General features: G+C 39.0%; 1 protein-coding gene across 2 annotated transcripts in view; it reads left to right on the forward strand.

Annotated features, from left to right (window-relative positions):
• Positions 1–23302, forward strand: part of GPBP1L1 (GC-rich promoter binding protein 1 like 1) — a 33725-nt gene that overhangs the window by 4871 nt on the left and 5552 nt on the right. For both annotated transcript variants that reach the window (XM_005151092.2, XM_031050938.2), the window contains exons 2-8: positions 10868–11789; positions 12640–12754; positions 13610–13739; positions 14108–14391; positions 17142–17214; positions 18260–18453; positions 22217–22357. In XM_005151092.2, coding sequence (XP_005151149.2) covers positions 12695–12754; positions 13610–13739; positions 14108–14391; positions 17142–17214; positions 18260–18453; positions 22217–22357 — 882 coding nt within the window. In that variant the 5' untranslated portion in view covers positions 10868–11789; positions 12640–12694. The remainder of the gene's footprint in view (positions 1–10867; positions 11790–12639; positions 12755–13609; positions 13740–14107; positions 14392–17141; positions 17215–18259; positions 18454–22216; positions 22358–23302) is intronic.

Raw genomic sequence — 23302 nt, forward strand, 5'->3', positions numbered from 1 at the left:
GACATTGCATTATGTGGACAAGTAACAGCTGGCTACGCAGCAGTTCTGTGGGAGAGTATAGAGGGATTGTAGTGGTTCCTAAATTGTCGTGAGTCAGCAGCGTCACTGTCATGAAGATTTCATTTGTCGTACTGGCACGTATAAAAGAGCATTGTAAATAAGGTATAAATCAGTTTACCCATTCTGCTGAGGAGTCTTCAGCTGAAAGCATCTCGTTCAGTTTGTGATACCATCATGCTTTAGGAAACTTATGGCTGGGTAACACGATCTGTGAAGAAAATATCCGAGTCTGTAAAAGAGAAATCCTGAGTGAGGATTGCAGTGGGGAGGGAATGTTTAGCTCTAGAATGGCTTTATACAACTTGTATTTCATCAGACATCAGCAGGTGATCTACAGAGCAGCTTAAAAAAGTTACCTGTGGGTATAACCGGGAGCCAGCTCTGACATCCTGTCACAGCCTGCAAGCTGTCATGCTTGGTAGGTGGGTCACATCAACTTTTTCATCATCAGTGCTTTGAACTTAAAACTTTGTAGCTTCAACAGCAAGATTGGATTGGTGGTTTGGGTTTTTTTTTTTTTAACTGACTATATTTGATCCCAGAATATATTATTATACACTATTTCTGCTGCCAAATTGTGCTGGAATACAGGGTGGTCTAAGAGGCTTACCCCATGAGCCCCCCTGCTGACATTGCCTTTCAGGCAGGGAATACTGAAGTACTGGTCTGGAGAAAAGATGTCTTAAAAGGTATCTGCAAAGAGAGGTTAGTCAGCTTGCCATATCCATCATGAATAAAATAAGTTACGGGTTGAAACTGCAGGGTGTATTTAGGTTAGGCATTAGGTACAGGGACAGGCTTTCAAGCCGTAAGAATAACCAAAACAGATTGTAGAGATACGTTGGAGAATGTGGTATGCTAATAATCTCTTTTGATTTACAGCTCCCCCAAAAATATTCCAGTGGAGGTATGAATAGCTGCATAATGAATTCCAGTCTGCTGATAACAAACTCATTTTTCTGATACTTTTTGAGACATCTTTGCATTAATGTTTGGGCTGCTGCAGCCTGAAGATCACTACAAATTGGTGGAGGAGGGTGTTGCTCAGTTTGTTTTCAAAGAGATCTGATGAGTAAGGGTAGAACTGAAGTGCTTTAAATCTCAGGAGAAGGAGATGAACTATGCAACCTTGAAGATTTCACCCATAATGTTTTCTTAGTATTCCCTAGTTTATTGTAGGACATAGGGTAGGAGGATGATGTTTAACTCAGCCTGCACAGAATATTCTCTGTAAGATTTCTAAGGGCTCCACAGACAAGATCACAGAGGAAGTTCCAGCAAAACACTATGAACATCCAGTAAGAATATATCTGCCAGCTGCAGCAAGTCATCAGTTCACAGGATTAGGGATCGCTTATTCCCTTTCTATTTGTTTTTTTAGCCAAGACCAAACAAGTGGAGTATTTATTATTTGTGCAATTTATGTTTATAGGACATGTTTAGAACTGAGTTGTCTCGTGTGACTTTTCTGCCCTGATGTTTGATGATACTTTATCAATTAGAGAAAGTGCTAAAATGTTAAGCTAGCGGAATGAAAACATAGCAGACAATGGAAACTTTGCAAACTGTAACACAGGTGTTGTACATATGCTGAAAAGTGCTGAGTGAAAGTGCCTTTGTCGTGTCCTAGTCACAGACAGATAAATGTGGAGTTTGTTCATATTGTCCTGGTCTTGAGGTAAAATGGGTTGGAAATAATCCAAGTGGAGGGAGGGGCAGAGAGGGTACTATCAGTCCCCCAGTTTTAGCCTGTTTTGGGTGGGAAGTACCTACAACTGGAATGTGCTGCCTTTCCCAGTTTGTAGGACTGGTCTTGTAGGGCTGCGGTGGTGGTATCAAGGGGAAGAATTACTATAATACTGTTTAGGAGAACAGTCTCTTTATTGCTTAGTGTCTTTCTATGTTGAGTTCGTTGACTCTCCTCTTTGCAAGTGACAGGCCTTCTCTTATCCTTCATCTGGAATGCAGATCTGTACTTCCCTGTACTTGATTTATAGTCTCTTGCCTCAACACAAATATTTGATAAATAGTCTGGAGTATTTGATGCTCTTTTCCAAAGGAAATATGTTATTCTCAGCTCCAAATGGAATAAATTTAAATGTAAATGTGCTATAGTAGTGATAGTAACCCTTGTAAAATACTGGCTTATAAAATACCCTTAGTGGGAAACACCCATCCCATAGTTTGGGGTTTTTTTTCTAAGGTACTGGAGAACTACTTACTTCACTTCTCTTTAGGCTCTGTCTACACCTCTGGAAGACAGGTAGGCAGGAGGTATGTAGTATGCAGCAGGGATAAACCAGTAATTACATATTTGCAATTCTTTCCTTATGATGGGGAACATTATCCTGGCATACGTTACTGAGCAGAAGTGACTTGGTTCATTAATGCTTTGGGAAGACCATGCAGATGGGCTCTTCATTGCTATTTCACTCATTCTGTCCTAATGTTTTGGGGATGATAGTAGTACCTTTAAAGGCAGCCACGACAAAGTGTTGTGCTGTGTAAGGTTCAGAGCAGAACAGCCTTAGCTTGACTTCAGATACTTTCAAAAGGTCTGTAGATCAAAGTGCATTACAAATTAGATGTTTGATTTTGTTCCCTTCAAGAGCTAAAAAGACCTTTGGATTTCATTAAAATTAGCAGAATACCTTCTCCAGATTTAAAATACTTTATTTAATAAAATGCTAAAGCTGGTTGAAAGTTCAGAACATTGTTCACATTTAAAGCCTAATACTTTTTAAAATGTGTTTCTTTGTTTTGTATCAGTAATGTCAATAGATACACTTGTTTAATAGAGGTGTGTACAATCCCTGGAACCTTAGTCCCTGCAGTAGGCAGAGCAGTGAGCAGATTTTAATATTTCAGGTAAATACTGCAGTTCTCTAACATAAACAGCACTAAAGACTGTTAAAGGGACATTGGAGGCAAGTGGAATTTTAAGTGGAATAGGAGAGAGGCATAAGGGATGACAGTATTGCCAATGTCTGTAGAGCATAAAATAGGAATAATTATTGGTAGGCATAATAGCTAGGAAGTCTGTGGTGTCTTCATTCTGTTCTTATAAGGATTTGAGTCTTTTAGGTTTTACATATTTAAAATGGTCCTATCTTAGTACTCAGAGTAAACTCAAAACCCACTGGAACGGTTCAGTTGCAATGTATCACACTAGCTGGCTGAGGGTCAGAGCCTTATCATCTTACACAGGCTTCTGCACAGGTTCCCCAGATGCTGCCTTTTCCAAAATGTGCTTTCGGCTTTTGTATTAAATACAGCTTGCTTCCAAAGGCCAGCTTGCTGCTTTGGGTTCTGTGGTCCCCTCAATGCACCCAATACTGTTGACGCAGTAGCAAAGTAGTGGTGGTCTTGCTGGCAAACACTTGGATCAGCTGGGGCTGGAAGGACAGGAATCTGTCAGTCAGTAGTATTGCTTAAAGTGACTTTTTTGTCAATGGTGTTTTCCCATTCAGTGAGGTCTTTCCTACATTGCAGTCCTAGAAGTCACTTTCCTCTGTGATTTGCTTATGACTCCTGCATGCCCTTGTATCTTTGACTGCTGTTAAGAAAAATACTATCTGTTTACCCACTGTGTTCTAGATCTCAGTGTGTATTCACAAGACTGGGCTTTGCAACATACATGGCTGTGTGCATGTGTTGCAGAAATGTTAAAGGAGGTAAGATTTGGTCAGTGTGACCTTTAGGGAAGTGGAAAATAAGTAGGTAAATGGCAAAGTTGTTTGTGAAGGAGTGTTCTGGGAGACGCTAGAGAAAATGGGTTTAGGGTATAGACATGCCTTTCTTATGTATATGGTCCTTTCTTAACTTATTTTCAGTTTATTCAAGTTAGTCATCTGGTTTGCAAAAGTGGTCAGATACATAACAGTTAATATGAATTTCCCCACCCCCAGCCTGGAAAAACTTTTGTATGGACAAGCTGCTGGCACATTTTCATCTTGGAATATATAGATTTGCAGTGTTGTTTCTAGAACACAAAACAGTTTTGATGATTCTGCAAGACAGATTTGTTTGCTTTAAACTTGAAAAACAAGGTGTTAATCTGTCAGTAATAGCTGGCTTTACAAGAACTTTTAATATCTGTATCTGGGGAGATTTTGGTTTGGTACATGATTAACATTTTAATCCATCATTTAGTGTTTTAATGGGTTCATGTTTCCAGAACGTTAGAAAATCTGATGTGAGTGATGCTTTGCATTTTTAGCTGCACATACAGTTTAAACAATATTTTCTGCAGTATTTTTAATTGGTAAAAGTGTCCTTTTTATTCAAGCAACCCTTCTGGGGGTCTGCCTGTGTGATGTAATGCAAAGAAACAAATAATGATGGCAGATCTATGTGGTCGTTATTCTGGGGCACAATACCTCAGGTGTGTGAATGCTACCAGTTGTACGTGCCGTTCTGGAACAGCTACATTTGTCCTCTCAAAAGGCAGCCGTATTTCAATGTAGACAGGCTGAAGGTGTGTCTAGACAACTGTACTAATGGAAGCTGAAAGCAAAATAAAAGTAAGTTTGTTTTGTGAGATACTTTCTGTAGGTGAACTGCAAATAAATGATCTCAACTTGAGATGATGTAGCTTGCCGGTTATGACAGCTGTTAAGCTAGTAAAGGTGTCCCTGTGTCTTTTATAGCAAGGCCTAATAATGCATTCAAGGTTAAAGCAGGGTTTATAATTACATTGTTTTAACAAGGCTGTGCACCCAAATATGATTATCTTATTCAATAAAACGTTTCTAAAAATAACAAGGCCAAGCAGCATTCTGCTTTTTCGGAAAACAGCATAATGAGATTTCATGTGTGGCTTTTTGCTATCCCTAAGGAAATCAGTAGTGTGCTTTTAATTCTTCCTAGGTTGTGTTCTGGGCTGTGACTCCCTGTTTCTGTGAATGTGTTGGATGAATCCAAAGTTGCGAGAAAAAGATCATCTTTTAGTAAATATATATGGTCTTAATTCTTTACCATAAACTAGCATACACCTATTAAATGGCTACTCTATCTACTCTGAAGAGTAGCTAAGTGAAAAGGTCTGTTGTGTATGTTTAGGCATATCTGCTTGATTAAATAACTTTAGAAGAGCTGTACAGAAAGAAAAGTGATGAGGGAAGTAAATTCTGTTCTGCCTTATGCATCCATTAAATTGTTCACTAATTTTTCTGAATGCTTTTGCAACCCAGCTGACATGTGATCTTTAGGAATATTATTGAAATCCCAATTGACTTGGCCAGCTAGATAAACAAATATTTTTTAAGTTAACATGTTCTATTCGGAGTAATACATAGAAATGCAATGAACTGAACTGAAATTGTGGCAGGGATAGACAGATGTTGTCCTTGTGACCTTTTATAGCTGCTGTTACCTGGATTGATCGATGTATAATGAAGGGTACAACAAGTTTACTTTTTTGATGGTTTTCTGCTAGAGCTTCCGCATCTTTGTGATTTGCTGTTGCAGGGGAGGAGACATGGAACTAGCAGCTGTAATTAATAGGATTCTAGCTAGACAGCAGGATTGAAGGGACCTGAGGAGGCTTGCAGGGTACGGTGAAGCAGAAAAAGCATGCAGTAAAACCTGACTGGTTCAGAAATGTGCACTGCAGTATGTAATGTGAGCAAAGGTTAGAAGCCCTGGTTCCAGGTATTCCCTGAGAGCTGGTGTGCTGAAACAGCAGTGTGGCAGGTGATCTTGTAACTCAGGGCGGATTTTGCTTCCTATTGGTCTTTTCCGGTTTGTAGACCAAGGCAGAAGATGGAAGAGGAGATAGTAGGAAAAATGTACTGCTTATAAGGCTCATCTCTGTGCTTTCCTAGGACTTTTGAGACATCTATATGTTTTCAGTGAGTCATTTCATAGCCAAGTGGCTTTTGATTAGCTTATCTCTGGTCACATTTTGCTCAGCATATACCTATACTACAGTATAAGTATTCAATACATATATATTGAATACCTCCTTGGTTCCTAGTGCCAGGCACATCTGGATGCCTCAACTCAAGAGTTCATACTTTAGAAACTCGTGGTTTAGAGTAGAAATGAAAGTTAACAGAAAGATTAATACAACTGAGCTACTATGTTCAGCTGCAACACAGCCAGAACTCTTTATGAATGGTGTATGGGAGAATGGGGATTTTTTTCTTGGACTACATGTTTCCTTACTGTGGTCTGTGTCTCTTCTTTAAATTGAATATGATTGTATGTTCCTTCCATTCTCATGTCAGTTTCTAATGTTTGTTTAGATGAATACACAATGAAATCTGGTAATAGATTACCTGCCAATTTTAACTTGTTTGTCTCTGTGATAAGTATCACTTCTTGCATGTTGAATGGCACGGTGAGGGATATTTAGATGTGAAACTTAAGCACTTGCCAAGGGGAAAAAAAGTACTTTTGTAACAACAAAAACTTACAAAAAAGAGGTTACTCTGAAATAACAGTTAAAACATTTTTAATGCAACATGGAAAACTTGATAATTGAAATTATTCTCTTTAAAGGTTAATTAGAACTGTTAACAAGTGGAACCCAAGTGCTAATACAGAGTTGTAACTTTTTACGTGCTTATATTACTCTCTAAAGGCTTCTTAATTTTGATCAGTGAAAGAATGTTTTGGGGGTAGTGACAGACAGCCTTTTTTTCTTCACCAAAGCTCATTAATGCAGATTTCATTGTTCTGAAAGGAGGTATCTGAAAGGATGCCTCTATAGAGCATCTCATTTAGTGATACTATTATTATTTTCTCTTTTCTGAATTGTATTTCCAGAAATAATTCAAACTTGAATCCATTTAAATGGAGAGAGAAAATAAATTAAATTTGCATTGACAGGCACTTTCATTTGCCTTTTTGTCCTGGAATCGGGAGTGGCTACTGGAGATGATCTTTGTCCTTGCTGTTTTCCATAACGAAGCAGAGACCAGTTTGACTGAACTGTAAATGCAACATGAGAAGAATTGAGAACTTTACCTTCAGGGAATGCATGAGTATATTTGCACACATGTGTTTATGTGTGTGACCAGAGAAAAGCAGACACCCATCTGTATTCTGAGGAATCTCTTTGCTCTATTCATTATTGAGTAGCTGGCAAAGGCCATTTCGGTTCTGTGTAGTAATAACAAAACAAACAAGAAACTATGTTAAATATTAAGAAACAAGGTTAAAAATTGCACAGTTTTACCACTGTATAAATTGGTCATTCTCCCAGATCTTAAACACCTTATGCAGATTTGTTGATGTTATATCTAAAACATACTGTAAAGACTCATAAGGATGGTTCAGAAAGCTTCCACAAAATAGTCTGACTTAGCCTGGAAGAGGGATGGCTCAATGAGTACATATATCATGTGTACAATCATGAGTATTGTAAAAACAAAATTACTAGAATGTTGTTGGGTACAAGAAAACATTTGATTGAATTGAGGCTGACATTTTTATAACCTCAGACTGACCTTTACACAAAACACAAGTAAACTGTGCCCCTCTCATTTGGGATGCAAAAATGTATGAATCATAGAATAGTTAGGGTTGGAAGGGACCTTAAGATCATCTAGCTCCAACCCCCTGCATTTGTCTAAATACAAAACAATTTAGCAGGTTTATGTAGAAGCACTGACTGCTAATAAACAGTCATACAGGCTCTGGCTTAAAAGTCTAAGAAAGTATCCTGGGAGCCCCAGTGGTATTCACTTCTGTTCATGAAGTTTCTGTTTTTCTTAAGAACTTCCTGTAGGTTGCTGTCAGAGAAGATAATTGAGAGACTTTGTCTCTTGCCCATTATGATTTTGTGATATTACTGTTGTCAGGAATATGGTAGGTTATAAAAGTGGTCTTAGGTAGGTTGAAGGTGTCATGTTGGACAGGATTCAGAGTGTGTTTGTGAGGAGGCTGTAAAGTTGAGCATGTGGGCTAAGCCTGGGTTCTGAAGTGTTTCAGTAGTAGTATAATGTCAGTGTTTCACATAACAGAAAAAAAATTGCATTTTAATGTCACATACCTTGTTCTTTTTGTGATAGTATGTGCACAGGAAGGCTGAGGAGCAATATATATGCCTACTGAAATATGGAGACAGCTACAGGCTGTGTTGGCATCTAGTGTATTGGCATATAGCCTTCAGTACCGTGCTTATGCCAGGAAACACAGCTTTGAAAGGGCTCAAGACATAAGTCTACTTTGAGTCTACTAGCTGAAGTGTGCCTAGGTACACTACCTGCGGATAAGTGTGTGGGTATTAATTTAGGTATCTTGCTTTAATTTACTGCAGCCTCAGTGCAGAGCCTCTCAGCAGCTGTGACACCCACTGATGAGATTATTTCAGAATAGAGGTTATAGAAGTACCAAAATATGTGCTTATAAGGTGTGAGTTGATGCGGAGGTCGTTCCTTTAACAAGTGTAAAGTTTTCTGATCAGCAGTGCCTAATTTATGCTAACTGTGCAAGCATGATACTTGCAAGACTTGGACATTAGTCCAAAATGTCATGTCTAGAAACCGCACTGTTTACGTGCATGTTAGCCACTACTTCCTGAGGAGCTATCCTGGTCACTGATGCTAGCAGTGATGTCAAAATAGCAAGTTAGGAGACCTGAATCTTCTGTGATATCTTTTCTAAATTGATAGTTGGAGTTTTGCAAAGAGTTTCATCTGGGTTTTGATTGTGCTGAAATACAAGGTGATATCTTGGAGCATCGCATGTTTTGCAGACCCTTTCCAAAGATATTGGGAACCTTTTTGTGAACTGGAACCTGAGTATTACATTTTTGTGATGGATTTATTTGTGCATTGTACTCAGACCGAGTTCCTACTTCAGAACAGTAATTCTCTGACATTCATTTATTTAGATACCCTTAAATCCAGAGAACAGTTCTGTGTGTGCTTGGCTCTGTTTAGGTCCATTTTTCACATCACTGTGAATTGTTCTTACAGTTCATTAAATCTACTTCTTAAATCATATGAATTCTGACAATAGTTTGACGTGGCTTAATTGCTATACAGTTTGTTCTGAAAAGCATATTTATTCAGAAGGTAATGAATCTTGTTTAAATATGGTCAACTGCATTGACTTTTTACCAGTTTCATCTTTACTTACTGCTCAAACATTCGGTAGCAGTCTAAGAATGCCGTATCTGAAGGAGTTCTGTGCCTGTGCTAAGTTCAGTGTGATGGGAAGACTGTTCTGTCTGCAGCAGATCACAAAATCATAGAATAACAGATTGATAGGGGACCTCAAGTACCATCTGATCCAACCTTTCCTGTCAAAAGCACAGTCTAGAAAAGATGGCCCAATAACCTGTCAAGCTGAATCTTAGAAGTATCCAACACTGGGGGGGGGGGAGGGGTCAACCACTCCTCTAGGGAGATTATTCCACATGGCTGATAGTTCTCATTGTGAAATATTTTCCTTTTGTGTCCAACCAGGATCTCTCTGGGAGTAACTTGAACAATTACCCCTCATCTTTTCCATGTAACTCCTTGTAAAAAGAGTCTCTATCATCTTTGTATCCATGTAGTGAGTGATAAGGTCTCTCTTAAGCTGCCTTTTCTCAAGGCTGAACAAACACAGTTCTCCCAGCCTTTCCTCGTAGGCTGGATGTTCCAGTATGTCCCTAATCACAGTGAAAAATTACCCTTTAATATAAAACCAGGCCTTGATAAATTAGTGCTTTTGTTGTTTGCAGTGTGTGATGCTTACTAGCTTGTAGTATGGGATGCTAAGAAAGTTCCCAGGTCAGTATTGTGTATGGCCACATCCACTCTGGTTTTGCCTCATCTTGGCAGGTAGTTTGTAGGGGTTGTAGGGTGATTTGTTCTTGCTCTATATCTAGAAATGTTGTCATGGCTCACAGCTTGTGTGCAGAAATGCTTCGCTCCTTCTAAAATCCACTACACAATAACATCTAGTTTCAAAAAGAAAATGAACATGTGAAAATTATGGGGTTGATTAAAGGGAATGACCCAGAGGATGAAAAGGAAGGTGGTGATTCTTTTACTGTTCTTTATGTGTATTTATATTAAGCCTCAATCAAAACAGTCTTAAAAACTTTAAAAAAGAATGGCATTACCAAAACTGATCAAAGAATGGAAACATACCCAAGCAAGGAAAACAAACTCTGATAAGTCAGATATAAAGGCATAATAAGGCATGCCTAAAGGGATCCTGAGAAACTGCTGATGGCATCAAAACATGTAACTTTTCTGGTGTTTCAGGAGTAAATCTGATGTTTTCAGGAGATTGCTTCTGGTTAGGTAAGATGGTTCAAGGAAAAACAGGCTATAGCAGAAAAACTATCTTTTTCTTCTGGTGCTAGTATTTTCTGTGGAGGAGTTAAAGGCATACTGGATGTATCACTGTCAGGAGCCTCTTGGGAGGGGAGTCTGGCTGTATTGGAGCAGGTGAGGAATGCTGTGGGCACGTAGAGGAGTTAAGGCATGTGGAATGGCCAAGCCTACCTGTGGCCTAGAGTATTATTAGTATTTTAGCAGCAGGTTTTTATATTGCTACAGAGTGTAAAATTCTTTTCATCAGCTGCATGCAGTTCCTCCACTCTTCCCTTTATTTGGATTCAGCTTATCTGTATTACCCTTTTTATAAACCAAGTCTGGGAAGTGATCATTTAAAAGCAAAAATGCCATTTTCAGGGACTTTTTTTTTTTTTAATTAGATTATTTCAGGTTTTGATCAAAGCTCAAGTAGCTTTGGGCACTTGCACTATAGTTGCTGAATTTCTCCTTCTGTTTTTCTCTCTAGTCATACTTTGTCATATTTATGGTGCTTATATTGATGGCGGTTTGTTTGTTTTTTATAGTGACTACAGTTCCTGTCTCACCTCTTTGATGGAAGAGGACTATAACCCAGAAGTGAACTCTCCACTGTAGAACAAGAAGCCCTTGTGGAATAATTGTGTCCCTTTAAAAGCAGCAGCCAGTCTACAAGAAATAGAGTAGAAGAAATTATTTTTGGACCTGGCATTTTTTTGTTGATGTGACGTATGTTTCAGCATGTAAATGGTGAACAACGAGGAAAACATTTGTGCCTGCTTTTGAGCTTTATATCAAATAGTGCTTAGCTCTGTGGAGCATTAGCCAACTTACGTGAAGACCAGAGTATATCCTAACTTTCTTTTTTTAAAAATAGTATACCTTTTTTTAGCAGATGTATGTGATAAAAATGAAGTTTATATTTTAAGAGCACTTGGACAGATGCTTCTTGTTTAGATCTCAGCATTTGGGGCAGAAGTTTTTGCGCAACATCGTCACATTTCCAGAGAGTTCAGGCTGATCTGCTGCAGATCATGAATTATCCAGCAGACTTGGGTGTATCTGTTCAGTATTAACCATGATGTTGCTCTGAATACTGTCATGCACACTTGACAAACCTTTTTGTAATGTAAAGCCTGACTTCTGCATTACCACGACCAGAGGAAATTTAATGAGGTGAACGTGGTCGTGGCTCCTTTTTTTTTTCAATATAAATTACCTTCTGGGGTATCTTTTCTTTTTTTTTTTCCTTTTTTTTTTTTTTTTTCTAGTGAGAGAGCAAAGAGAAGTTAAAATGAGCAGTTGAGGGGGTGAAGGGCACAATTGGCACGAAGTGCGGCCTCTCGTGCTCTGCTTCGAGACGCACTATTGCCTCAAGGCTGGCCTTAGAGCATACTGGGGAGGGAAGGAACCCACAGGTCAGTAAAGCACAGAAACTGAGGACATTGGACTGCAGAGGCCAAACTCAGGGTAAGTGACCATATGTACTTCTTTGGTTATGTAGTGTTGGCTTGGTCATAGGTAAATTAAAGTTGAAAGAGAAGCAAAATGGTAATCTGGTGAAGCTTCCATGGACTGAATTCAGTTATACAGAGCAATAATGGAATTGTCATCATTTTGAGCAGTGGAAATTGCTATGACACGTCGGAAAGAGCAGTTTAGTTTCAGATTGCTCAGTGAGATGCCTCAGCTGCTCTTCAGTTGAACTTCCATTAAGGTCCTTCAAACAGCTTGTTTTCCTAACCATTTGGATTCTTAGCCATGATAGCAGCTTCACCATGGGATATTCCCTGTGCATGACAGTTAAGGGATCTTGGATATGACTTTAATTTGGAGGTGCAGGAGCTGGCATATGGTTGTCTATCAGGTCTCTGATCTGTTCTCAGCATCTAGCATCACTGGTTTGGTATTATTTGATTTAGAGTATCTGGAGTAAAACATGCAATGATTAATCCCTTGTAGACTGAGACAGTGAGCAGTGAATTCCAGCCCCATGTTCTGTCATGTCTTGATTTTACACATTTGTGCATTGTATGGGTTTCATGTGCTATTTGATCTACTTCCTTCCCACCTTCACACCCATCCTATCATGAATGTTATGGGTGTGCTAATTGTAAACAGGAAATAACTGGGAATGTTTAAGTTCTTACCTGTTTTGGTCAGAGGAACAAAGTCAGCAGGGAAAAAAGTACTGAAGTGTAATGTGAAGATACAGCACTTTTCCCCTCCTATTCATGTAGGCCAAGCATTGGGAAATAAATGGTATTAGTATTTCAGTTTGGAAAAGACGACAGTTAGAGAATGTTCTTTTCATTTACAGATCCTGGCCATGAGGTTTGATGCCTCATTTTATTGAAGGGAGACACTGGACCTAAATGGCGCAGCATGACTTTGTTCCTGCCTGGCTTAACTTCTCAACACCACAGTCAACCAAGGTAACATTAATTGAGATCACCTCCTTTTACAGCTATGACAATAATAGCAATTTAAAAATTGCCCCAGAGTTTTGTTGAAATTAGAGTGTTTAACTTCTTTTGTGTTTATAAAGAAGGCTTTTGGAAACTAACATGGACATAATTTTGGTTGTCTCTATTTCAAAAAATGTATCTTATTTCAGAGGAGAAACAATCTTTGTGTTCAGACATGGACGTAGTTCACGTCTTTGTGTCGAGACTTAAGTGGGATCCCAAATAGAAAATCATTACAGAAATGGTTCTTAATCTGTTGTGGAGTCAAGACTTGAGCTGCCACTTACTTACACCTCAGCATATAATTTGTGTTTGATTTATGAAGATAATCTGACACTTGCTGAGTACTGCATTGCTGATGAGCCCTAGGGCTCTAGGTGCAAACTCAAAAATACTCATTAGTTTTTTGCAACTTTAAAATGAGGGCAGTTTGCCAGTCACCTTTCTAAGACTGATTCCAGAGGTGCCTTAGGCTGACCCACAAAGTCTCATTGAGACTTTAACAGTTTGTGTTGCATGTGCATGGCAGAGAAAACAAACATTTTAATAGCAGAACACATCATGATCAGCAACACTGATGAAGAAGAAAGAGTATGGCCTTCACCTTCATGCTTAAATATGAGAACACACAAGTAATGTAGGGGTCATTTTGGTCCATTTAAAACAAACTTTTAGTTTGAAAATTAGTACGTGAAAATTAGTACAGGAATGTGGGGGTTTGGGTTTAATTGTTTTTCAAGTAACAGAATGTCCCCGTTGGACTAACAGGCTCCTGGAATGCCCTAATGAATGCTTCACTAAACCACCTTTTACTTCCTGCAGTCCCCTGCAGCCACCTTTGAGAAACATGGAGAGCATCTTCCACGGGGAGAGGGCCGCTTTGGCGTGAGCCGTAGGAGACACAACTCCTCTGATGGATTTTTCAATAATGGGCCCCTCCGAACAGCAGGAGGTGAGTGAGAAGACTCAGAATGCAGCCTGAGAGCAGACACTTTGGAATGTTCTACAGAATGAAGAATTGTGCATAATATAACCAAAGTTTTTACCAAACTGTATGTTTTCAAAATATCACATGAGAAATTTGTGCTGTTCTCTTCTCCCGTGCCATGTGCTCAGGCCTGAAGGGTTTTTTATGATAGCTGTATGTGCATTGTGTAGCTTGGTTTGTTTGCTGATAAAATCACACAATAGCTTAATAAGTTTGGCATAATAGGTCCTTAGTGAACACTGAATTCACAACAAGAACAGCAGCCTGATATCTCCAGTATTCTGCACGCTGTGTTGACTTTTTTAATTGCATGCTTTTCTTCTTTTGTTTAGACTGCTGGCATCAGCCGTCCCTTCTCCGCCATGATTCTGTAGATTCTGGTGTTTCTAAAGGAGCTCATGTTGGGCTTTCTGGCAGTCAGCCTGGCTGGCATGGTCCTTCACGGGGCCATGATGGTGTGAACCAGCGTGGTGGAGGAGGAACTGGAGTTCATCGCCACTGGAATGGCAACTTCCATTCTCGGAAAAGTTCCGCCTTTCAAGAAAAGCTGCCTGTTGAATCCAGGGAAGAGAAGAAGGAAGATAAAGAGCAGTTGCAGTTTGAGGAAGAAGACTTTGTAAGTTGTAGCTTCACGCTAGAAGTAGCAGCTGTGAGAAGTGGCTTTTGATTTCTCATTTATTAGCATTGATAGGTGGCAAGGATCTAGAGTTGCATTCCGTTCCATGTTTGAGATCACAACAGATTTAACAAAATTATTCCAGTGCTCATTGGCACCCAGAGTCCTCAGGACTTGACATCCTTTTGGATTATAGGGTTTGGCACATATATTTTTAATTGTATGATTATTGTGAACTGAAGACTGCATTGTAACACACAAGCCAGATTGTCAACAAAACCCATAAGGTGATACCTGAGTCTGCCCAGGAAGAGCAGTTGTATTGGCTTCATGGCTCTGCTTATGAAGCCTTTTTTTTTCTTCCTCCTAAGTACCTCTCTTCAGCTTGTTTTCAGTCTGCATGTTGTTCCCGTCTCCTGCATCGTGGTCCATGTTAGTGTTTGTGATAACCTTTCCAAGCTTGTTCATGACATGCTCAGACCTTTGCAACCGTCTGTCTTGAGTCTTCTGGAATAGTATTTTGTGATCAGAGATAGTTTTCTGTGTCAATTTGTGGATTCGGATTTCTCAAGATATTTCTTCCATCAGTATCTCCAATTCATGTTCTTCTTATCCAGCATTCTGGTTCACATGGTATTATCAGTGTGATAAGCTCTTGCATCTTGGCTATTTTACTGGACAGAATATCTTTAGTTTTCCAAACTTTACCAAATTGGACTCACGGTTTTCATCCTTACCATCTGTGTTCCTTAATGCTGTTTCTTTAAGGCATACACACCTTTTGTGCTTTCTCTTTCCAATTAAATGCTTTCCCCTCTCCCTGAAGAGTATTTTATTGTTATCAGACCATCCATTTTGCTTTTTGCATCTTATTTCTTGCTATCTCTAGTCTTGTAATAATATCAGTATCATCTGTAAGGTTCTGGTAACTGAGTCCCTTCATCTAATGCAGGTCTTCTGACTTCATCTCCAGTGCTAAAGCCACTGCTGCCTCCAGTAATGGGCGTTTTTGGTGATAGTGTGCACCAAAAACATAGTTGTATCACCATGTTGAGCTTTTTGCTCTCCTGTTCAGCATTTATCTCTGGAAAGCTGTTTACAGCTGAAATTGTCATGGCAGCTTGATGACACTACTTCTATCGGGAAGTTAGGAGTTGGAATGAAATATATGAATGCCTGTAGCTACTTCAGGCCAAAATCTAGAGTCTTAGATTTTAAAACTTAAATTGCCCCAGGAGCCAGTTTGATTTAAGCTGCTGGTTTTTGTCACTGAGGTGTCTGGGGAGTGATTGCATGTTCTTGTTCAGCTGCTTCTGCTGGGAGTGGTAGTGTGCATGACGGAGCGGTTAACACCTGGAGAGCAGTGATAAAACTTGTATGTGGATTTCGGTTAATCTGATTTCTCAAGAATTTCTATAAGCCGCCTCTTTAGACTGTCAAAAGCCTGATGAAATATAAAGTTACTGTAATGATTGCAACTGTGCACTGTCGTAGTCTATCTTGGTCTTGATCTTTCTTCCACATCCTTCTTCATTCTCTTCTTCAGTGCATGACAAGTACCTTTCCCCAGCTGCGGGGCCATTTCTTCTGTAGTTACCTCCCCCATTTTTTTTTCTAGATGAGAATACCACACACTGTCTAGTAGCAAGCATTGCTAAAGAGCTCATGTATTATCTTTGCCATAGGTGGTGAAACTAATGTATACTGTGACTAAGTATGTGGCTCTTAGGCCTGTGTGGCTGATGACTTTTCCTGAGAGGCTTGCAAAACAGTTTGTTAGTCCTGAGTTCTCCTGTGGTGTGAACACCCCTGGTATAAAACTGACCTATAACTAAAAAATGAGGCACTGAAACAGAGGAATTTCCAAGGTCTGAAGCAGGAATTTATGCTATGGTGTCATATTTTTTCCAAACTCTTATAAACAGGAATGCCTACTATTTCAGAAGCTCATTATTAAAGACTTATGCTGTTGCCATAGTAACTAACATATGAAGAATTCATTAAAAAGAGGAAAAGGATGGCTTTATTGAACTGAAGTTATTTGGGATGGGGTAAGAGGAGTAGCTAATCAGGAAAGCTTGTCATTGAATGTTGAGATTTTCTGTACTTTGCTTTGAGCTTGGACATGTCCTTAGCTGTTCTACTAAGCTGAATTCTGATAATGAATTAAAGGTAAATCTGCAGAGAGCACCGAGTGTGCATGTGATACTGTCCTGACAAGTGGACCTTGAAGCTTAACATAAATTTACATGTAGCTTTTTTGTCAGTAACTGTATATATATTCATTATTCCTTTACATTAGGAGTCTAGTATTGCTTTTGGGTGGTGGTGTGTTGTGGGGAGTTTTTTATTTGGTTAATAATTGTAATTATATTAAAATATTTGGGAAATTAGACTAGAATCTTTAAATACTGATGATGTGGAGTCTGTTTTATAACTCGAACTGCTGATTAAATATTTAAATCTTTCATGTGTTAATTGGTTGGTGGAATCTACTCAATTGTATAGGAAGAGACTAAAGGGCTTATCCTGAAGCCAGTGATAGTTCTGTTGAAAATACAGCAGAAGCCAAAGAGAATACAAACTTGATTTTCAGATGTCTTGTGACAAAGCACTCTCTTCTAATTCAGGTGCTGTTCGGAGAAATTCACCTGTACTCTGGTTTCCTAGAAGCATAATGTTATGTTAATGATGAATTATTTTGTTATGTGCAATATAATGATACACTTATTTGCATTGTCTTTCTACAGCCATCTTTGAATCCAGAAGCTGGAAGACAAAACAACCAGAGCAAACCTTTAGGGACACCTTCTGGAGTATGGGGTAGGTAAAGGTATTTACATTGCTGTACAGAATATTCTGCTGAAGCAGAAGGGTGTTACCAATGGTTTACATGGTATTTTTTTTCACTCCAAACTATTTTAAAGACTTAAGTGAAACTTTGTTGTTTTCCTTCCACAATCCACTAATCTCTTGGCTTTTTTGCCTACTTGAAACTGTGCTTGTCTTGTCATAGAAAACTACTGGTGGCAGTAAGGTCACTGTTCTGCCTTTGCTTCCTGGCTTACTACAAGTTTATCATTTCAAGACCTCACTTGAAGGGCAGGGTAGATTTGAGTGAACTAGGCATCAGTTCCTGACTTGTGATCTTTGTATTTGAAATAGAGGAAAACTGTCCTAATTCTGTGGTTTGGATTTACTTGTTGTTTTTTTTTTTTAACTCAGAACAGGCTTGCTTTTGATTTTTGGTATGCAAATATATGAAAAATAGAGGAAACAGGGTACCAGTTCTGGCAATGAAATTCAGCTTTGTTAATATCTAGTTAGAATGTAGCTACATCAGTTGGGTTAGGTACAGTAAATAGTACAAATACCAAAAAAATCAAAACCACTTCTTGCTGTAGTACTGGATTGTATTTGATAGTTATTGTTCTGCTGAAAAAATAATGACAATCAGCATTTATGTGGCTTTTACCTGTTTTTTGAAAGCACTGTGACTTTTGAGGTATAACTTATGCAGTGTATATTTGCTAATGTTAATGAATTAACAAAGCAGATCCCTGGTTGTCCAAAAGATGCAAATATCTGCTCTGATTCCTGTAGTATGGTGGAAGGCTGTTAGCTGAAGTCACTTAGTTTTTTCCCTTCAGCATCAAGGGAGCTGTTGGGGTTAAATGAAAAAGATTGGATTTTGACATCTTTATCCAGTATCTCTGCTCAAAGCTGAAACAAAAGAACAGCTAATAGCAGTCCCAGAATCAGACACGTAGAATCCACGATTGAGAGGGGAGAAACCAGAACAATGTACTGAAGCTGTTATGAAACTGGACGTCTGTATTTCAGAATCTTTCTTGTTCTGTTCTTACAGAAAACCCCCCTAGTGCCAAGCAACCTACCAAGATGCTGGTCATCAAAAAGGTTTCAAAAGAGGATCCTGCCGCCGCCTTCTCAGCTGCATTTACATCACCTGTTTCTCACCTGGCAAATGGCAACAAAGCCACCACCATTGTCCCAAGTGTCTACAAAAATCTGGTTCCTAAACCTGCAGCTCCTCCTTCCAAGGTACAGGGGTTTCCAACGAAGTTAGTGAACTGCAGATCAAGGGAGAACTCTGTCCTTGGCAAGGGAATCAGTCCCCTAACAAACAGCAGGAGCTGGAATCCAGTAGTTTCTGGGTAGGGGCTTTCAAAGCAGAGGTGTGTTTACTACTGAAATTGTTGTTCCCTGTTAAAATGCCAGTTGGTCTTGTCCATACAGAGAATTAACGTCTCTTCTGACTATAAAAATGTCTGTTTAAATGTCTCATGTATTAGACAAATCCCCATCTAAAGCAGACAAAACAAGCAATGCTGGAGAAGTGGAATGTGTGCTAAGATGTGCTTGGATTGTTCACATAACTACCTTGAAAAAATCTTTATTTGGGTTACAGCACTTTGATGTGTTTAAAACACAATTGAGGTGAAGATCAGATTAGATTGTAACATCCTGCAATTTAGCTCTAGTTTAGTTGAGCCTTAAAGACAACCTGGAAAAGTAATGGGATTTGTGCTACAGTTCTTTTACTGAAAGAAATACAGGAGTGTTGGGAAAAAAACCTCAAGTACTTTCTTCTGTTTCATAGTTCTAGGCTTTATCTTGCCCTTTATTCCAGAGAACCTCCATGTGTAGATGCCTTAGAAACTTTGTAGTATTGATAGTGAACGTATTTAAGAAGCTAAAGAAAATTACTGGTTTGGTAGGTCTTTAAAAATGTATCAAAATACTTAGAGTTCTAAAATATAATTTATTAGTTACTAATGCTGGCTGCAGCATTCCAGCAAAATCTTGCCTGTGATCAGAGTAGATTAGTCTTAAGGCAAAAGCAAAATAGGAAAGATTAACAAGTTTTTTGTAAGAAAGCAGATTTTAGAGCTTCTTTCCCGTTGCTAAGTTTTTCTTAATTCAGGCTAAATTCTACCAGCTACAGGAAAAATCCTAATGGATAAAATGATTATCAGATAATCTTGTGGAAACCCTTAATCTGACAAATGATCTCTTTCTCCATGAGATGGGGTAAACTGACCTCATTTAACAGGGTATTAATAAAAGAGTTTTTCACTATGCATAGTTTTCAGTCCGTAATATACTTGTTTAGAAGAGTTAAACAAGATGCAGCTTGTGATGGATAGGGAGTCTCCTGTGGCTTTTCTTTTTGCTTGTACAGCTTGTTTGATATATGTGTGTATATAGTCTTACCTGGCTTTAGTCTGGATGTTTTGAATGGTCTTTGAAACAAAAAGCCAAAAATAAAGTTTCTTTGCAGGCTGTTAGATTGTTTCTGTGATTGTTTCAAAGTAAACAGAATTTTAGTGAACAGGAATGCCAACAGCTTTTCTCCCTTATTTGCTGTTGAGGGCAAAGGTAACTTGTGAGGTCTGAAAGTTAGTGCTGTATCAGCTGTAGGGATTGAAAGGTTGAAATGTGCTTGTGAAACCTATGTGCATGTCTTGTTGCTGTTACTGAAGGTTTTCCTAACTGCATTCTAAAGTTAGACTTGGAAGTTTTGCTTCTTCAGATTAAACAAAAAATACATTAATCAGTGCTCAGAATTAGTACAAACCCTTTAATTTGTATAGATAATTAGGTAAATATGGCCTGTTGTTCTGAGGCAGCCTTGTGGCTGGGATGGAAGTTCACCTTAAATCAAAAATAATAGTAGGGCTTCTTTTTGTTAGCTTGTTTTACATGTTACATAGCTCTCATTTGCATTCCAGATTGTGAATCTATATTTAAATCAGAAATTGTGGCAATATGTGGTGGTAGCTGCCTAAGTTCCTTTTAATTAAGTATTTGCTGTACTGAACCAGTTGGTAGGCCCAGATTCATACCTAAGTATTGCAATATTGATAATATATGAAATGCCATTTGGCTAGTGGAGGGAGGTATAGCCCAAGAGATCAGTCACGTTAAGCAAGCTGTAAGTATGTACTTATTAAGTGTGTATGCATTGACATGGTGCTGTGATTGTTGGCCAGTATACTGCTCCTCAGTGGTGGAGATTGCAATAGGGAAGAATTGATTGCTGATGTCATCAGTAGTACTTCTGTTAATGAATGGTAACTGTGTAGCAAAGCTTAATAAAGGGGTATCAGCATAACCTTAGCAAGAAAACCTGTGTGCACAGTGCCTTTTTTAAAAGGTACGGACATAAAGCAGCTATGGTAGGATGCATTAGTCTAGAGACTTCTAGAAAGTTGTACAGGAATTGCAGTGCATTAAGTAGCAGAAAGCTCAAAACATCATTTTGACAAAGTCAGTGGGACTGGAAAGCTGTCACAGGCAAACTGAGTGAGAAATGTTTTTGTGTTACATTGTACCAAGTAGTGTTGAAAGGAAGAGAACTGGTGTCAGTGGAACAAGTGCATTCCTTCTGGGCTGATTGTGATGGCTCACAGTCAAGAAATCCATGAGGGTCATAATATGCAAATGAGTCCTTTTGATACTCACCTCTAGTTGTGCTTGAATCTAGTGGCCCCCCGAAGGAAGCAGTAAGGGTCTGTCTTTGAATTTGTCTGAAGTGCCCCTTTGTGGAAGCTGGGAGAACAACAATCAGCAACAAAGAGCTGGCCAGCCCAACGGTACAGCCATCAGACCTGTGGAGAGGAACTTCTTTGTCACAGTAATTTTAGTACCAGCCAATATTGCACAGATCAGGATATTTTCTAGGTTTGAAGGGAATGTTTGGAATGTGTGTTGTGAATGCCTAATAATCCATTCAATAATGTGAACTGCTCTTGTTTTTAAGTTGGAGTGGAAGAGTAATGCTCATGGCCTCCCCTACTGATTTGTTTATTCAAAAATGAATAAAATAACCCAGTGGAGAGCGAGAACGTACTGAAATAATGGCTTCTGCTCTCGTTGCTTGCAGAATGTTTTTTCAGTGTTAGATTTACTGGATCCCACTTGTGCAAGAGTTATTTTGCTGGTGATTTTAAGCTGGCTTCAAAAGTCTGATGGGTCAAAAGAACCAGTATGTTTTAATGCTCTGACAGGTGTATTTCTGTGCTACTTGATAACAAGTTTCTTGTTAGGATCCTCTATATAAAAGACTTAGCAGTTCACAGTGTTTGTCCTTGTTGATAAGAGAGGCTCAAGGATAACATTCCAAATAACAAAACCTTATCTTTGTTTTTCAAAGTCTTTGTTTTTCAGCCAAATTGCTAGTGTGTTTGAAGGGGTACTGCAGAGTATGCAGAGTAAAACAGCAAGTGCTCATGCACTTTAATGAACCAGCAGCTTTTCCTTCTTTTTTTATTACTTTTTTCCTTGTTGCTAAATCACTGCAATGATGGACACTTTCAGAGCCTTAGGAAATTAATAATGTGCATTCTCAGTCTGGACAGAAATATTCCTTGATAATGCTGCTTCCTCGCACAGGGGAAGGTCCCGTCAAGTGATGCAAAACCTTTCTTTGTGGCATACAGTGCTTCCATATGAAATGTTAATTTAATTGGCATTCTTACTGCCCATCTGGGTAGCTGTAAGATTACATTGCTTTACTTGGTGGTGGTTCCAGTTAATAAAGAGCAATGCTGGATTTTCTGAGATCTAATGGTGTTTTACTGGAGGGTGGTTCCCATGAAGCAGAACTGTGTGTGATTTGGGGGAAACAAGAAGACAGAGCAACAAATAATTGCTGTCAAGATAAATTTGATGAGACTGTTCTTGTATAGGGGAAAGAAATATCCACATAACAGACAATGTTTATTTGTTTTACTACTTACAAGCAGCCCCTTTTTGTGCCTTAACCTTTACTAACCAGTATCTTGTGTTCTCTTCAATATAGCCAAGTCCATGGAAAGCCAACAGAAGTGAACATAAACCAGGCTCGCTTTCCTCCAGCCGTGACTCTGCCTTTACCAGTCCAGTGTCTGTAACCAAACCAGCGGTACTGGCGAGTGGCTCAGTCCTCACCTCTCCCAAAGAGGTAAGGGGCTGGGTTGGGAATAGGGTGGGAACTCTTGCCTACTGTAGCTGAAACATAAGATCCTATGGTACCTACCTTTGCACCCATGAAGAATGACTCGCTTGTACGTTCTTAGCATGTTCTGCCACATCTGATACACTAAAAGAAATAAAAATGTGGTTTACCTGAGTATAAAGCCATTGGTGTTTGAATGTATTAGAATTTTCCTCAAATATGAAAAAATGTACTAATACTTTAAATAGTGTTGCATAACTAGACATGTATAGACTTGGTGTTACAGATACTAAGAACTGATGTAAATAGATAAATGAACTGATTCCATGTGGTTCTTCAGTATGGGAAAAGGGGAAGGAGAACAATCTGCCTCATGTCCTTTCTCTAGGAGCACAACAGCACAAGCAATGATCTCTGAGGAGGTTGGGGGGGTTTAACATGTGTATATGTGTCTTCAGCTACAGTGTCTGGTTTTAATTTTGGTGTTGGAAGGAGGTAACGTGCTGAGGTGGAAACTGACTCCATCTGGTTTTGGTCTGAAGTACAGAGAGCCTTGGTATATAACTCTGGTAACATTTCAGCAGTAATGATGACATAACATATTTTGGCCAGCATTCCTATGCTTTGCTTCATAGCTTGTATAGGAAATGCTGGTTTGGACCTTGGAAGTCCACAAAGCTTAATAGAAGAGTAGCACTGAGTAACTTTTCTCCTCTGCTCCTCAAAATTTTTGTGAGCATATGTAAAACGAACACAAACAAACCCCAAGACTGTGATAGATGACATATTAATTCAAGTGTAACAGTGGGTTGGGGCTTTCTTCTAGTTGTGCACTTGTCTTGTTCCTTTACAGATCTTGCTTCCAAAATACAGCCTTGTCATCTTTATGATTCTCTGCTTTGCAGGCTTTACTTCACAACAGCATGTACTTTTCTGCTTTAGCCACTGCTG

Source organism: Melopsittacus undulatus, chromosome 6 (assembly GCF_012275295.1).
Source record: "Melopsittacus undulatus isolate bMelUnd1 chromosome 6, bMelUnd1.mat.Z, whole genome shotgun sequence".
In the NCBI taxonomy this organism is placed as follows: Eukaryota; Metazoa; Chordata; class Aves; order Psittaciformes; family Psittaculidae; genus Melopsittacus; species Melopsittacus undulatus.